This window comes from Hyperolius riggenbachi, chromosome 10, assembly GCF_040937935.1.
Source record: "Hyperolius riggenbachi isolate aHypRig1 chromosome 10, aHypRig1.pri, whole genome shotgun sequence".
In the NCBI taxonomy this organism is placed as follows: domain Eukaryota; kingdom Metazoa; phylum Chordata; class Amphibia; order Anura; family Hyperoliidae; genus Hyperolius; species Hyperolius riggenbachi.
Genome location: NC_090655.1, coordinates 120,612,038 through 120,630,421, shown reverse-complemented (window position 1 = coordinate 120,630,421; position 18,384 = coordinate 120,612,038). Strand labels below are relative to the sequence as shown.

Below are 18,384 nucleotides of genomic sequence, written 5' to 3'. Positions count from 1 at the left end.
GATCCACAGCCGCTAACGCTAGCGGCTAGTGCGATCTAAACAAGACAGATCAGATGAGGTAGCTGGTAGCAACCGCTGCTCCAGCTTACACTCCAGGAACTAGATCAGAAGGATCCACAGCCGCTGCCGCTAGAGGCTAGTGCGATCCAAACAAGACAGAGCGATTCGCTATCAACCGCCGCTGGTGACAGCGCAATCGCGACAGACAAGACAGGACAGAATAGGCAGTACAAATTATACACAAACTGACTGCACTAACTAGGAATGCAAGGAGCACTCCCCAAGAATTAACTATACTAAGATAGCAGTGGCTGACACTCCAGGTGAGTCCAGCAGGAACAAACCTCTATGAGCAGCGAAGCATTGTGGGACACACATAGTACTTATAGTACACGCCTCCAATGAATGTGGCCAGGCAATTTGCATGACAACGTATGCAAATTCCTCAGCAAGCACAAGCTGCAAAACTGACAGAAGGTCTTCTTTCCAGAGTCCTGCAGCATGCAGACCTGAATAATGATCAAAAGGCTGCCTGCCTGCGCAGGCAGCTGAGCGGATCGTTACAGTACACCTGTCAGATTACATTGTGTGAGTATCACTTAGGGACAGGGAGACAGAAAACAGCGCACTCAATGTCAAGGGAGCAGGGCCGGGCCGAGGCAAAGGCGAGAGAGGCTCCAGCCTCGGGGGGCAGTGTAGGAGGAGGCACACAACTCACTCAGCTATCATTCCCCTATTGTGTTTAAAGCAAAGGGAAATAAGAAAAAGGGGATAAATGGCAGTGACTGCAAGCCAGATAACTAGAGAGTAAGGTGTTGGGGGCCCGGGGGCGCCACTTAGCCTAATAGCAATCAGTGTGTTACGGCTGGGGTGGGAGGGATGGAGGGGCGCACTTTGGTGCCTCAGCCTTGGGTGCTGGAGGGCCTAGTCCCGGCTCTGCAAGGAAGTGAGACTGAACTGGCTCTTCATTGAGTAATCTCACCTGGAGTGTTGACTGGAAAACCTTTGTGGGTCTGCCAGCAGAAGCGCTTTGTCCCACTATCTGGGAACGGGGCATGCGGCAAGTCTCCTCCTTTCTCTGGATGATCCCTGTGGATGGTAATGTGTTTGCAGGGGTGAGTTTAGTAAGGCACTGAGAGTCCATGAATTTTATTGTAATTACTTTAATTACAATCCAACGCATTTCGGGAGAGATATCACCCTCTCTTCCGCAGGCATTTTCTTGCCTGAGTTTAATTGCTCACCTTATTTCAGTCACCGGATGGTTTTATTCTTGGAAAATATATTTTACAAGAATACAAGGTGCATCAGTATATTAATGGACCATCCAATGTCCTTTATACCCACAGGTGTGATCTGAGGTGGGTTATTGTTGGAGACGTTTGCCCGGGGTCAATATACCAGACAGATGGGGAAAGCACCTTAAAGAGAAACTCCAACCAAGAATTGAACTTTATCCCAATCAGTAGCTGATACCCCCTTTTACATGAGAAATCGATTGCTTTTCACAAACAGACCATCAGGGGGCGCTGTATGACTGATTTTGTGCTGAAACCCCTCCCACAAGAAGCTCTGGGACCGCAGTACTTTTGGCAGTTTGTTACAATGTAACAAGGTTCACAGACAGGAATTAGCTGTTTACAGCGGTCTCTAACAGCCAAAACAGCTAGCAGCAGCTACATAACCTGCCCACAGTAAAAATGTCACCATGTAATGTCAGAATGTAAGTCGGGGAGAGGAAAGATTTTACAATGAGCAAACACTGACTAAATCATTTATACATAATTATTATAAAAATGAAGCACTTTTTTATTACATTATTTTCACTGGAGTTCCTCTTTAAAGGCATCTGTGTAAGCAAATAGTCATGCATTTTTTCTCAATCTATGTCTGAATGGTTTAATTGTGAAAAAAATTGCCAACCTATCACAGCTATGGGACTTCCTTTCTTCAAACAACAGAGAAGATGCACTCTTTGGCATAGAACAGACAACCTAGGGATTTCAATGTTTCAGAGACCAGAGGGCGATGATAAACAAGCTCTGTTTTTAGAAGACCAAGTTTTCCTCCAGATCACCGGCGTACCTACCGGGGATGCGACCCCCTCAGCCGCAGGGGGGCCCGGGGCTGCTCTGGGGCCCGCTCACTGTGCGCGGGGGGAGTGCTGCTCTGGACCCCCCAGCAAGGTGCTCAACTGGCTGCAGCGTCTGATAGACGCTGCGCCAGTTCATTCCCCGCAGCCCCGCTCCAGCAGCCTGCATAGTCTCCGGCAGGCAGAGCAGGGCTACGGCAAGATGGCTGCCGAAGAAGCCCTGCACTGGAGACTATTTGTGTCTCCAGTACAGGGCTTCGGCTGCCATCTTGCCGTAGCCCTGCACTCTGCCTGTCAGCGCGGGAGATGTGCTGCAGTGCACAGGAGGATCTGCGCACCAGAGGCCAGGACAGACTCCTGACAGGTAAGTGAATTGTTTTTTTACAAGGGCATTTTTTTTCTGGTGTCTGCTGCCCACATTACGATATTCTGGTGACTGACTGCTGCCCACATTAGGATTTTCTGGTGTCTGCTGCCCACATTAGGATTTTCTGGTGTCTGCTGCCCACATTACGATTTTCTGGTGTCTGCTGCCCACATTACGATTTTCTGGTGTCTGCTGCCCACATTAGGATTTTCTGGTGACTGCTGCCCACATTGCGATTTTCTGGTGTCTGCTGCCCACATTGCGATTTTCTGGTGTCTGCTGCCCACATTACGATTTTCTGGTGTCTGCTGCCCACATTACGATATTCTGGTGACTGACTGCCCACATTGCGATTTTCTGGTGACTGCTGCCCACATTGCGATTTTCTGGTGACTGCTGCCCACATTGCGATTTTCTGGTGACTGCTGCCCACATTACGATCTTCTGGTGACTGACTGCCCACATTGCGATTTTCTGGTGACTGCTGCCCACATTGCGATTTTCTGGTGACTGCTGCCCACATTGCGATTTTCTGGTGACTGCTGCCCACATTAGGATTTTCTGGTGACTGCTGCCCACATTAGGATTTTCTGGTGTCTGCTGCCCACATTACGATATTCTGGTGACTGACTGCTGCCCACATTAGGATTTTCTGGTGACTGCTGCCCACATTATGATATTCTGGTGACTGCTGCCCACATTAGGATTTTCTGGTGACTGCTGCCCACGTTGCGATTTTCTGGTGACTGCTGCCCACATGGCGATTTTCTGGTGACTGCTGCCCACATTGCGATTTTCTGGTGAACTCTGCCCACATTACGATTTTCTGGCCCACATTACGATTTTCTGGTGAACACTGCCCACGTTACGATTGTCTGGTGAATGCTGTCCATGTTACAATTTTCTGGTGAACGCTGCCCACATTACGATTTTCTGGTGAACTCTGCCCACATTACGATTTTCTGTCCCACATTACGATATTCTGGTGAACTCTGCCCACATTACGATTGTCTGGTGAATGCTGTCCACGTTACAATTTTCTGGTGACTGCTGATCACGTTACGATTTTCTGGTGACTGGTGCCCACATTACGATTTTCTGGTGAACTCTGCCCACATTAAGATTTTCTGGCCCACATTACGATTTTCTGGTGAACACTGCCCACGTTACGATTGTCTGGTGAATGCTGTCCACGTTACGATTTTCTGGTGAACTCTGTCCACATTACGATTTTCTGGCCCACATTACGATATTCTGGTGAACTCTGCCCACATTACGATTTTCTGGCCCACATTACGATTGTCTGGTAAAATGCTGCCCACTTTACAATTAATTTACAGTGAAACGCTGCCCCATTACGATTATTTGGCACCTATGGGGGGGGGCCCATCCAAATATTCGCAGGGGGCCCAGTGATTTCTAGTTACGCCCCTGCTCCAGATCATTGAAAAGTAGACCTATTTGGATGGTAACAGTTGGGTCACCTCTCTGTCCTTTTGCAGGCCAAGGTTTTGTTTTATCTTGTAACAGAGAACAAGCTATGAAACACCTACGCTTCCTTCGTAGAACCTTACAAATTCAAAAGTGAAAAGAGATTTCACAGAATTCATTAAATGAATGTTAGTAAACAATCATACTGAAGTAGTAGGATGGCTGGAAAAAGAAAAACATTCTGCAGACCTAACCTTGATACAGCTGATCTTCATGTAAAACAACAAGAGCAAGTTCAATGTCTGACTGATACCTTCTAAAAGAGATGGAGAACAAAATATTTGTGCTGCTTACAAACTCACTCAAAGTGAACTAAGACCATTGAAATGTTAAAGTGGGTAAAGTGGTGCTACTAAAGGACAATTACTCAATATGGTAGTAATCAATTTGCAAATAGTAATAGTATGCTTTTCCAACACACCTGTATACAGTTTCCATATACTACTGTATATGTATAAGGATATCTAAAACTAGCCAGGAAACAAGGCACTCTGCATTCAATTTTTTTTATTGCACTACTTTCTTCACTACAAATCCATAAATACTGTATATTACTATTCAAGAGCTAACATTCCATATATGCCACACATGATATAGGATAAAATCAACTTCAGATAGGGATTATTTCATGGACGACAAAAGCGAAAACACTGTTTGAAGACTGGCTCTTCATCAGTTTCCAAATAAGATAACGTCTAAACACAAAACATACAAATTCACCATTAAAGCAATCAAGCAAAAAAAAAAAAAATGAGTTTCACTTACCTGGGGCTTCTACCAGCCCCATGCAGCCATCCTGTGCCCTCCTAGTCACTCACTGCTGCTCCAGTCCCCCGCCACCAGCTAGTTTTGTTTTTGCCAACCTCGGGGTCGGCGGACCGTATTGCGTACATTTTTACTCATTCCTGGTGCAGGAACATTAACATACATTTTTATGCGTTAGTGGTTTAATGCGTAAATTTTAACGCATTCAACCACCGACGCGTAAAAATGTATGTGTTAATGTTTCTGCACCAGTGGGAATGCGTAAAAATGTTGAGATAATAAGTTGACAGTTGAGATAATAAACTTCAGAAGTCAGCCCTCTCCAGACTTTGAAAGTCGTAGAGTTTAATGGCTATTTTGCATAGAGATAACTGGATTTTCTTAACTCTTCCTGTACTGGAAACAATTAGACTTATGTCTCTGATCTTAATGTTTTATTTCTTAGCTGTACTACACATACAAATCATTATATCATAATTTAACAGTAATTAGTACAATTATAATGTATTTTAGCTTGTCTGCTGCCCTCTAGTTGTTATTTTTTGTAGTAGCAGCTCAGCAAAAATCTTGCCTAATGCTGGATACACATGGTACGTTAGCGCATTCGATTTCCCGCTCGATTCCCGTCGATTCGTTTATTTCCAACATTTCCGATTTGGATTTCGATGGATCGTTAGGTCAATTTGGCATACTTTGCATGCGAATCAACCTAACGATCCATCGAAATCCAAATCGGACATGTTGGAAATAAACTAATCAACGGGAATCGAGCGGGAAAACGAGTGCGCGAACGCACCGTGTGGATCTAGCATAATATTGATCTGACCACTGCTGCAGAGCGCTTTGTTCTGCTCAATGTGAATCTGTTGAGAAAACTAGTGCATGAGCACTTTAGAAATCACACGTGAAATTCATGGGGCAATTGTAACGATCGGTGTAACACAGAGAGGGTCTGATTACCGGCGATCTGCAGTAACACCGAGAATACAGATATATACCCGATTATTGATGATCTGCAGTATCACCGATAATCAGATATATCTCTAACCTCTGGACACCTGAGTGATAAGAGTGTTTGGTGCAACAGTAATACTTTGAGGAGAGCACCCGAGAGAAGGGTGCTAAACAGTGGGAGATAATGCTTGAGATCAGGTTCCTTCCACATGTCTGAAGCTCCCCGAGGGGCGGAGCTAGGTAGAGAGTGGGAAGGACAGAACGTGAGTGACACCAATGAGGAAGTGTCACTGACAGATCTGCGAACTATCTCTTAACAGGAGAGAGCGTTCTCGAGGTCGGACAGGCCAGGTCGTTAACACACGGACAGATAAAGTACAGAGACAGTATACAGGGACAGAATCCTAAGACCAGCAGAGTTTGGCACCAGAGTATCAGAATAACAAAGGTACAGAATCAGAGATCAGAAGAATAGTCAGGAAAGCAGAAGGTCATAACAGATAATCAACAATGCCTAGGCTTGAGTGTGAGCTCCTAGATTCTCAACACTCCTGGAACTAGACTAGATAATAATAATGATACAGATGGTACAGAATTCCTAGACTAAGGTGTGAGTTCCTTGGCCATCAACACCTTGGAAACTGGTCTAGATAATAACACAGATAAGAATACAATTCCTAGGCTAAGGTGTGAGCTCCGTGATCATCAACACCTACGAAACTGTCTAATAAACACAGATACTGACAAGGTCTGAGTGCTACCACGTAGTGATCCCAACGCCAGACACCAGAGAAATGACCAGCACCCAGTATATATACACCAGCGCTCTCTAGCGCCTCCCCTAAGTGCTGGACCAATGGAAGTTGCTGAAATTGTCAGCTGACCGGCTTGGTCAGCTGACTCCCCTTTGACTGTCATAAAGGCCCTGCCTCTCTGCGCGCGCGCGTCCTCCTGAACCAGTGTGGACTATCAGTCCCAGCCACACCAGACATGTGTTGTAATGTTCCTACTGTGTTGAATGCGGAATCCGCCGCACCGCTGTCCGTGCGTGCGGCGTTTTCTCCGCATACAGCATCACTGACAAGAGTAGGCCTATGCGTGCTACCTGCCGCGTCAGACGCGGAATCCGCCGCCCTGTTGTCTGGGCGTGCGGCGGTTTCTCCGTGATCCGACTGCGCGCTAGCTGCCATGTTGAACGCGGAATCAGCCGTCTTACTGTGAGTACTAGCGGCGGCTTTTCCGCGTTTCCTCACAGTACCCCCCCCCCCCCTGAGGAGTGGACTCCGGACAACTCCTACCCGGTTTCTCAGGATATCGAGTGTGGAATTCCCTTCTTAATTTGTCCGCATGCATGCGATACTCAGGTACCCATGTTCTCTCCTCCAAACCATACCCCTTCCAGTGCACTAGATACTGTAGTGAGTTTTGCACTACCCGTGAGTCTAAAATCTTTTCTACTTCATACTCAGGTTGGTCGTCTACTATCACAGGAGGAGGAGGAGTGGCACCCACATGGACTGCTGGTTTAAGCAGGGACACATGAAAAGATCTTACACCACGCATGCTGGCAGGAAGATCAATGGCATAAGTAACATTGTTGATCTTCCTGGTCACAGAAAAAGGGCCCACAAACCTGGGACCTAGCTTGGGCGACGGTTGTTTCAGGGTTAAATGACGTGTGGACACCCAGACCAGGTCTCCTGGTCGGAACTTCCACTCTAAAGATCGTTTCTTGTCAGCTTGACCTTTCTGACTTTGAAAAGCCTTTTCCAAATTACTTTTCACGATTCCCCAAATGGCTTTGAACGACTTTTGCCAAGCCTCCAGAGCTGGAAACGGAGTGGAGGCTACTGGCGATGGGGAAAACTTGGGCAACTTTCCAGTTACCACCTGAAACGGAAAGAACCCAGAGGAAGAGCTTTTCAAATTATTGTGTGCACATTCTGCATACGGCAAGAACTTGACCCAATCACTTTGTGCTTCTGCAACATAACACCTCAAGAACTGTTCCAATGATTGATTAACCCTTTCCATCTGACCATTGGTCTGTGGGTGGTAGTCCGACGAAAATGACAGTTCCATGCCCATTTGATGGCAAAATGCCCTCCAAAATCTAGAAACAAATTGGACTCTTCGATCTGACACTATGTTTTCCGGAATGCTGTGAAGTCGGAAAACGTGGATGATGAAAAGATCGGCCAGCTCCTGGGCCGAGGGGAGTCCTTTCAAGGGCACAAAATGGGCCATTTTACTGAAACGGTCGACTACCACCCAAATGACCGACATGCCTTCAGACCTAGGAAGCTCGCCCACAAAATCCATGGACAAATGGGTCCATGGTTCACTCGGGGTGAGCAAAGGCTGCAACGTTCCCACGGGTGCCAGATGGGAGGGCTTGCTTTTTGCACACACTGCACACTCTCTAACATACTCCTTGCAGTCCGTTGCCAGAGAAGGCCACCAAGCACATCTAGCAACCAAGTCTTGCGTTCTGGAGGCCCCTGGGTGCCCGGCATTTTTGTGTGAGTGGAACATCTGCAAAATCTGAAGACAAAATGGTAGTGGCACAAACATAACCCCTTCAGGCTTTCCCTCAGGGATATCCTGTTGGAAGGGACTTAAAGTCTCCGTCCAGTCTTTCCAAGTGTCTGTGGTTCCCAGCACTACTCTCTGTGGGACAATGGTCTCTCGGTCTGAGGGCTGTGCTGTCTCTGGCTCAAAACATCTGGACAAGGCATCCGCCTTAATATTTTTACTACCCGGAGTGTACGTAATTACAAATCTAAATCTCGAGAAAAACAGTGACCACCGAGCCTGACGGGGACTCAACCTCTTAGCCCCCTCAATGCATTCCAAATTTTTGTGATCAGTGTAAACTGTAATAGTATGTTCTGCTCCTTCTAGCCAATGACGCCATTCTTCAAAGGCCAACTTAATGGCTAGAAGCTCCCTGTTACCTATATCGTAGTTTTTCTCTGCTGGTGAAAACCTCAGAGAGAAATAGGCACACGGGTGTAATCTTCCCTGCAGCCCAGAGCGTTGAGACAGCACAGCCCCTACCCCAACTTCTGAGGCGTCAACCTCTACAATGAATGGATAAGAGGTGTCTACGTGTCTCAATATGGGTGCAGAGCAAAACAATTCTTTCAAAGTGGAGAAAGTGGCCAGAGCTTCGGAGGACCAGTGGTTGGTATCTGCACCTTTCTTTGTGAGACTGGTGAGGGGTGCTATGACTGTGGAGTACCCCTTTATGAACCTTCTATAGTAATTCGCAAACCCTAAAAATCTCTGAAGAGATTTGAGTCCTACTGGTTGGGGCCATTCCAGGACAGCAGAGACTTTGGCAGGATCCATAGAAAGGCGCGATGTGGAAATTATGTATCCCAGAAAAGCGACAGATGTCACCTCAAAAATGCATTTCTCCAATTTAGCATAAAGCCTGTTTTGTCTAAGCTTGTGCAGCACGAATTTGACATGAGCCCTGTGCTCAGAGAGGTTGTCTGAGAAGATCAGTATATCGTCCAGGTATATTACGACAAATTTACCCAACACCTCTCTGAAAACTTCATTAATGAGTTCCTAGAAGACGGCCGGGGCGTTACACAATTCGAAGGGCATCACCAGGTACTCGTAATGCCCGTCGGGTGTGTTAAAGGCCGTCTTCCATTCATCGCCCTCTCTGATCCGCACCAGATTGTATGCACCCCGCAAGTCCAATTTCGAAAAAATCTTGGCATTGGTGACCTGAGTGAATAAATCGTCTATCAGAGGTAATGGATAGCGAATTTTAACTGTGATTTTATTCAGTCCCCGGTAATCAATGCATGGCCGAAGGCCTCCGTCCTTTTTTTTTTTACAAAAAAGAAACCTAATCCGGCAGGTGACCGGGACGGATGAATAAATCCCTTTGCCAAGTTCTCACGGATGTATTCTTGCATGGCCACCTTTTCTGGCCCAGACAAATTGTAGAGATGGCCTCTAGGGGCATACAACCTGATCGGAGATCAATCGGGCAATCGAAAGGGCGATGTGGAGGTAGTTTATCGGCAGCCTTGGGACAAAATACGTCCGAAAACTCAACATATTGTTCCGGGACCCCCTCCACATGAATCCCGGTCTGGCCTAAGGTCACCTTCACTAAGCAATGACGAAAACAGTGGGCTGACCAGCTCGTTAGCTGACCGGTAGCCCAATTTATCTGAGGGGAGTGAGGGTGTAACCACGGCATACCAAGGATGATTGTGGAGGTTGTCATGCGCAATACAAAAAACTGCAACTTCTCTCTATGCAGCACCCCTATAGTGACTTCCACCTCAGGTGTCTGGGACATTGGATGGTTAAGCTGTAGGGGGGAATCATCCACTGCCGTGACCTGAAGGGGTGGTTTAACCGGAGTGAGCGTAACACCTAATTTCAAAGCAAATTCGTAGTCCATAAAATTAGCCGCTGAGCCTGAATCAATGAAGGCCTCAGAGACTTCAGATTTATCTTCCCATGTAATCATACAAGGGAGAAGTAATCGCTTATCCTCTAGGGGTAAGAGCTGTACGCGTAGGGTATTACCCCCAACTACTCCTAGGCAGTGGCGTTTCCCGACTTCTTAGGGCAATTTCGTACTCTATGACCCCCCCTCTGCACAATAAAGACACAACTGCTCAGAAATCCTGCGTCTCCGCTCCACTTGGGACAGTTTTGACCGACCAATCTGCATTGGCTCTGGAGGAGGTGAAACTGGAGGAGGTGGAGTCACCGGAGGCGCAGCGTAGGACACCATTTTAACATTGTTTCTACCCCGTGTCTGCTTTTGATAACGTAATCTGCGATCAATCCTGATTGCCGATGAAATGGCCTCATCGACGGTTTTAGGTTCAGGCTGACTTAACATAAGATCAGAGACCTCATCTGATAATCCTGATAAGAAACAGTCTAAAAGAGCATAGGTGTCCCACCTGGCTGAAACTGACCACCTCCTAAATTCGGCAGCATACTCCTCGACTGGACTCTTACCTTGACGCAACAACTTGAGCTTCCGCTCAGAAGTCAAGGCAATGTCTGAATCGTCGTAAATTACTGCCATAGCCTTAAAAAATTCATCTACGGAGGTTAAGGCTAAATCTCCAGCGGGTAAACTGTATGCCCAGGTCTGGGAGTCGCCTGATAACAAAGTCTTAATAAACGTGACCCTTTGGGTCATGGTTCCTGAAGATCTAGATCTCAACTCAAAATATGACAACACTCTACTCCTAAAATTTCGAAAGTCAGATCTGTGACCAGAAATTTTTTCAGGTACAGGTTTACGTATGTCTGTGCTAGGAGGGGATCGCACCTCGTCCACTGCCGTCTGGAGGGTACGTAAAGAACCGGACAAAGCGTCAATCATAGCTTTGTGGTTACCCAGCACTTGATTGATGGAGTCCACCGAAGTGGTAAGTGCGCCCAGACGGTCAGTGTGTGCGTCCATTTGCATTTTTTGGTCTGGGGTTCTGTAACGATCGGTGTAACACAGAGAGGGTCTGATTACCGGCGATCTGCAGTAACACCGAGAATACAGATATATACCCGATTGTTGATGATCTGCAGTGTCACCGATAATCAGATATATCTGTAACCTCTGGACACCTGAGTGATAAGAGTGTTTGGTGCAACAGTAATACTTTGAGGAGAGCACCCGAGAGAAGGGTGCTAAACAGTGGGAGATAATGCTTGAGATCAGGTTCCTTCCACAGGTCTGAAGCTCCCCGAGGGGCGGAGCTAGGTAGAGAGTGGGAAGGACAGAACGTGAGTGACACCAATGAGGAAGTGTCACTGACAGATCTGCGAACTATCTCTTAACAGGAGAGAGCGTTCTCGACATCGGGCAGGCCAGGTCGTTAACACACGGACAGATAAAGTACAGAGACAGTATACAGGGGCAGAATCCTAAGACCAGCAGAGTTTGGCAACAGAGTATCAGAATAACAAAGGTACAGAATCAGAGATCAGAAGAATAGTCAGGAAAGCAGAAGGTCATAACAGATAATCAACAATGCCTAGGCTTGAGTGTGAGCTCCTAGATTCTCAACACTCCTGGAACTAGACTAGATAATAATAATGATACAGATGGTACAGAATTCCTAGACTAAGGTGTGAGTTCCTTGGCCATCAACACCTTGGAAACTGGTCTAGATAATAACACAGATAAGAATACAATTCCTAGGCTAAGGTGTAAGCTCTGTGATCATCAACACCTACGAAACTGTCTAATAAACACAGATACTGACAAGGTCTGAGTGCTACCACGTAGTGATCCCAACGCCAGACACCAGAGAAATGACCAGCACCCAGTATATATACACCAGCGCTCTCTAGCGCCACCCCTATGTGCTGGACCAATGGAAGTTGCTGAAATTGTCAGCTGACCGGCTTGGTCAGCTGACTAACCTTTGACTGTGTTGTAATGTGTTGTAATGTGTTGTAATGTTCCTACTGTGTTGAATGCGGAATCCGCCGCACCGCTGTCTATGCGTGCGGCGTTTTCTCCGCATACAGCATCACTGACAAGAGTAGGCCTATGCGTGCTACCTGCCGCGTCGGACGCGGAATCCGCCGCCCTGTTGTCTGGGCATGCGGTGGTTTCTCTGCGCTCCGACTGCGCGCTAGCTGCCATGTTGAACGCGGAATCAGCCGTCTTACTTTGAGTACTAGCGGCGGCTTTTCCGCGTTTCCTCACAGCAATATTCTACCATGAGAAAACACATTAGAACTGACAGCCTACATAAAACAATGTGCTCACTCAGTAATAGCTAATGAGATATTCCATGAAAAAATACTTGCAGCCGTCTGCTTTTTCCTCAGACATCTACAATTTTGTAATAAAAGAATTATCAAGTATAAAAATGTTAACATTCTATTTGTCAAAAAAGCACATACAAAAATCCAGCTGTGAATGAATGGTTCAAGTGTAAATTTACCTTAAAGGGACTCCGAGCAGTGCAGAAACTATGGAAAGATGCATATCATTTTAAAGCTCTCTTTCTCCTCTCCCCAATGATATATAAACCACCGCCCTACGCCTTTAAGTTTTCGTTATTTTCGCGATTGAAATTGCCGCGGCCGCCATTTCAATCGCGAAAATGGAGAAAACTAAAAGGCGTAGGGCGACGATTTAGGTGTCGCCAGAAAGAGGAGAAATAGAGCTTTAAAATGATATCCATCTTTCCATAGTTACTTGTATTACACAGGACGACACTTTCCCCAGTGTCAGCAGCTCCATTCAGCTGAATGGAGCTGCTGACTTTAGGAAAAAGTCGTCCTGTGTAATACAAATAACTATGGAAAGATGGATATCATTTTAAAGCTCTCTTTCTCCTCTTTCTGGCGACACCTAAATCGTCGCCCTACGCCTTTTAGTTTTCTCTATTTTCGCGATTGAAATGGCGGCCGCGGCAATTTCAATCGCGAAAATAACGAAAACTTAAAGGCGTAGGGCGGTGGTTTATATATCATTGGGGAGAGAAGAAAGAGAGCTTTAAAATGATATGCATCTTTCCATAGTTTCTGCACTGCTCGGAGTCCCTTTAACCATTTACCGCCATCCTAACGTATTAAAACGTCATGCTTACCGCTATTAACAGCAACATGACGTTTTAATACGTCGCGCATTCCCGCCGCTGCTACCGCCGTGTGTCCGCCGCTACCGCCGCCATTACCGTCGGGATCCCGTGCTGGGCGATTGGGGAAGAGGACTGAACAGTCCTCTACCCAATCGCAGTGCCTGGAGTGAATGGACGTGACCGCGAACAGCGGCTACGTCCATTCACATAAACAGGAAATGTAACAGTTTAATAAAGTGTGTAAAAAAAAAAAAAAAAAAAGTGAACACGTCCTATGAGTGTTCACCAGCGCCATCTTGTGGCCAAAAAGTATATTACACCCACAAAATACATACATTTTCAAGTATATACACATCATTAATAAAATTACACTTCCAACCCTCCCCCCCAAAAAAAACACTTGTAAAAAAAAAAAAATCAGCTTAAAAAAAAAAAAAAATAGTTGCCTTAGGGACTCAGCTTTTTTTATTCTATATTTTATGGGGGAAAATTAATTTTAATTTATTACATAGGGGCTTGTAATTATGGCCAGAACAAACAGAAAAATAACCACTTATATTTCAAAATAATATACTGTCGCCATACATTGTGGTAGGGACATAATCTAAACGGTTTAATTATCGGGACCACTGGGCAAATAAAATGTGTTTGTTTTATCCACAGGAGAATGTTTAATTTTAAAACTATAAAGGCTGAACACTGAGAAATAATGATTTTTTTTCTTTTTTTTTCTGTTTTTCTCATTAAAATGCATTTAGAATAAAAAAATTCTTAGCAAAATGTACTATCCACAGAAAGCCTAATTGGTGGCGAAAAAAACGAGGTATAGATCATTTTCTTGTGATAAGTAGTAATAAAGTTATTGGTCCGTTAGGATAAAAACCCTTGGGGGTGAACTGGTTAAAGGAGTTATCTGGCTAAAATACCATAAATGAGTTTTACTCACCTGGGGCTTTCTCCAGCCCCTTGCAGCCGTCTGTCCCATGCCGCAAAGCGCCGCTGTCAGTCATAGTCACATGGGCCGTGGCGATCTGCTCAGGCACAGTACTTCTGCGCCTGTGCAGTTTGCCATGGCCCACATGGCCATGATTGACAGCGGCGCTTTGTGCAGCCGCAGTAAGGCCGACCCCGCGGTCGGCCTGCATCCCGAGAACGGAGACCGGGACAGTGGCGGGGAACGGAGCGGTCGCCGTGGGACAGTCAGCTGCAAAGGGCTGGAGAAAGCCCCAGGTGAGTAAAGCTCATTTAGGGTATTTTAGCCTGATAACTCCATTAAAGGATACCAGAGCTGAACTAACTAGGAGAAACAGAGAGAGCAGGCATGTACTATAAGCTGTCCTGATGCCCTCCGGTCCCCCCATTTTCCGATGTCCTCTCCTTTGTTACATAAATGCCCCCTCTGCCTCCTCTGGGTCAACCAGGTCGGGGATTAGTGCGCAGGTTCCGGCCAGGCTGCGTGCATCAGACATTGCGTGCCCGTGGCCAGGAGCACACTGCACATGTGCATTATGTCACAACTATGTCATGTCCATGCTCAGAGCACTATCGGCCGTGGGCATGCAATATAAGGCGTGTACAGCCGGGCCGGCTCACTTATACCCAACCCGGCCGACCCAAAAGGTACTACCAGGGGGCATTAAGGTAGGAAAGGATGGGGACAGAGGGGAACGGGGCAGTGGTGGGCATCAGGACAACTTGCAGTACATGCCTACTCCCCCCCCCCCCATTTCTCCTAGTTAGTTTGGCTCTGGTATCCTTCAGCCACTTCCCTTCCCTCGGGATGAGTAACTACGTCCCTGCAAAATCCCATATCTCCTTGCAGGGGCGTAGCTACTACGTTCCTTCCTGCTTGCCCCCCGCATGCTCCCGCGATCATCACCGCTGCAGATTGTTAGCTGGGAAATCAATGAATGGGAGCACAGTTACCATTCATTGATACAAGACCCCGTGTGAATGACAGCGCCGCCATTCACAAAAAAATACTAATGCTAAGTACACACTTGCGACTATGATCGTTCCTAACAGCAGCTTAATGATCGCTCTGCCGGCAATCGGGTAAAGACGTTTACCAAACGATTATTAAATACAACGACGAACGAGCGATATCGGCAAGAGGAAAAAATCTGCCAGGATGGATCATATTGAAAGACAAAAGTGTGTATAGTTCTCTGCCGATAACGATCGTTACAAGGAAATGTACACATGCATCAGAAAGTAACATTTCTACTACTTCCTGTTTAGCACAACTTATAATGATCCTTCTATTGCTAATGTTTACTATTTGAACTATAGTTTGAATTAAACTTAACTATGATCTATTGTAATGTATTGTAACCCCATGTAACATCCGTTTGCATGCGCATACTTCTCATTTTAACGTTCCTTTTCTTGAGAACTATCGTTGATGTATGTGTATAACAGTTGTCTGTTTCCATTGTTGCATTCCAATCGTTCGTCGGCTAATTATCGGTTCTTTAGAACGATCGTTATCGCAAGTGTGTACTTAGCATTACACATCCACGCATTACGTCTTCTTTGCATAGTAATACTACGCATACAGAAGTTATGCGCGAGGACATCTTCTGGCCAAATAATAAAATTACATCTACATATTTTTTTTTTTCATTAAACAACATTCTTTAACATTTAAAATAACCCCTTACCGCCCACACTCCCAAATAGTTACCCCTAAAAAGTTTTGTAAAAAAATAAAAAAATAAAAAAAATATACAATTGAAAAAAATGCATAAATAGTTACCTTAGGGACTAAACTTTTTTAATATGTATAAGGATATATTACTGTTACTTTGTAAATTATGGGCTTGTAATTCGTAATGGATGCAAAACTGAAAAAATGCACCTTTATTTTTAATAAAATATTGGCACCATACAATGTACTAGGGAAAAAATTGTAAATGTTGCAATACCCGGGACAAATGGACAAATAAAATGTGTGGGTTTTAATTGTGTTATTTTAAAACTATAAAAGCCGAAAACTGAGAAATAATGAATTTTTCAATTTTTTCTTATTTTTCCTGTTAAAACACATTTAGAATAAGATAATTCTTAGCAAAAAGTACCCCTCAACGAAAGCCTAATTGGTGGCAAAAAACAAGTTATAGGCGTGCAAATGGAAGGAGCACTGACAGGTGAAAATTGCTCTGGTTTATTAAGGGGAAAAACCCTTGGAGGTGAAGTGGTGAAGGTGGCCATACTATTGATACTATTATGATACTATTAAATTGATTTTCCCTTTTCTTGATAAAAATGTTTGATTGTATACAAAGTTGAAAATAATTTTGTTTTTGATTGAGGGCATATTCACAGTGGGACGTTGCGTTTTAATGCGACGTTAAAGTCACAACCTGTCTGCGTTAAGAGGTAACGCACTGCAAGCAGTGAGTTACCACAAAGCAACATTTTCCATGCGACGATAACGTCGCACTGTGAACGGCTCATGGGATTATCATTGCAGTGCGGTAAGCAGCGTTATAAGACTTTATAGCGCAGCTCTGCAATGTGGCACTGTGAAAGCGACCTGAGACAAAAATGATTGATTTTCCTTTTTTTTTTTTTTTTTTTTTATAAAATCTGATTGGAAGTGTAAAAAAAATGAGCTAGAGAAATAAACTGACATTTTTATTTGATTGTTTGTTTGATATTTTTGGACAAATCAGTCATAAGTGTATGGTATATTGGTTTACTTTTTCTGATTATTCGATGAAGTGGAAAATTGATCAGATTTCTCTGGTCGTAAAAAAAACCCTAAAAAAATGTAATCAGGTATGGGCATCTTAAGTCTTGTGCCTGATCAGATATGTGACGGCTGGTGGGGAACCCACTTTGGTGTCTCAGCCTCGGATGCTGGAAGACCTTCTCCCAGGCGTGATCCAGCTAGATAGATTTAAGGGATAGCTTGCTTAGATTACCTTATTTTTAGCATAGAATGTCTCTTTCTAGCACCTACTTTGTAACTCCCTGTTTCATTTCCATTCACTTTAGATCGCCCAGCCACATACTTAGATAACCTGAAGGAATGAGCTGGTTGCTCAGATATACAGTAAAACAGGTAAATCTTCTGAGTCACTAGGGGGTGTATGCAATAAATTGCATTATGCAGAATTACATGTGTAAAGTTGACATGCATGACATGCAGTGCATTAACCCATCGTGCATAACACTTTACCCACATAATTCTGCTTTTTACGCAGTTTATTGCATACACCACTCGCTTTTGTAATTAGCTCTACACAGCACACACAAGTAAAAAAAAAGTTTATAATGGGTATGCAAATTGTCAAAAGGAAATGAAGTTTAGAGAGTAGTGTTATTAAAAAAAAGGTGAAAGGGGTGCAATCAGCAAACATACACACAAACATGCACACACCATACAGTACATAAACTGCCTTTTTAAAATGGTTAAAAAGCAAAGTACAGAATATCAAACAATTTATTTTAAACCTAGCTGTAGAAAAGCATAAAAGAAGCACCATTTACACTAGTTATTTGTTCATGAAAATCATTAAATGTACACTTACTGAGTGATAAATAGTCTGCAACAATACTGGTTCTAAGAAGAAAAATAATTGTTAATCTCTTGCCTTCCAAGCAGCAGACCAGCCTTTATATGCCTACGGCAACATATAATGGTAAAGAAAAGGAGAAGGAAAAAAAGGAAAGACAACTGTTCCGCCGTGTGGATCAAGTTATTGTAAAAATCATCCCCAACCGACATTCAACTACAAAATGCACACTTGCTTCAGTACCTACACATTGCTGCAAGAGATCACATTTGTAGTAATGTAACCTTGGGTTTTCTAACAGGAGGCACCCAAGTGATATAAAACAATTAAAAACAGTTTAAAAGAGAAAGGTATTGTTGACTTAAGTCTCTTGAAGACATACACCAGTCTTTTTACTGGACAATTTTCAGTTTTATTGCACAAAAAAATATTCATTTTGTTAGTTTATCCTGCTTCTTCAGGTCACCATAAAATACAGGCTCTACTAGATCACCATAAAATACAGGCTCTACTGACTTTTATTAACAGTAAACTAATGCTGTTGAATATGTTTGACCGCTGCTTGAAATCCCTCTCCATCTCATAACCACAGTCTCATCT

The 18,384-nt window shown here is 44.5% G+C and overlaps 1 protein-coding gene across 1 annotated transcript in view; it reads left to right on the top strand.

The window, feature by feature from the left end:
• The window catches only part of NPFFR1 (neuropeptide FF receptor 1), a 660,400-nt gene extending 643,074 nt beyond the window's left edge, over positions 1 to 17,326 (top strand). Inside the window, exon 5 of the mRNA XM_068257827.1 lies at positions 17,264 to 17,326. Coding sequence (XP_068113928.1) covers positions 17,264 to 17,301 — 38 coding nt within the window. The 3' untranslated portion in view covers positions 17,302 to 17,326. The remainder of the gene's footprint in view (positions 1 to 17,263) is intronic.
• Positions 17,327 to 18,384: the final 1,058 nt, after the last annotated feature.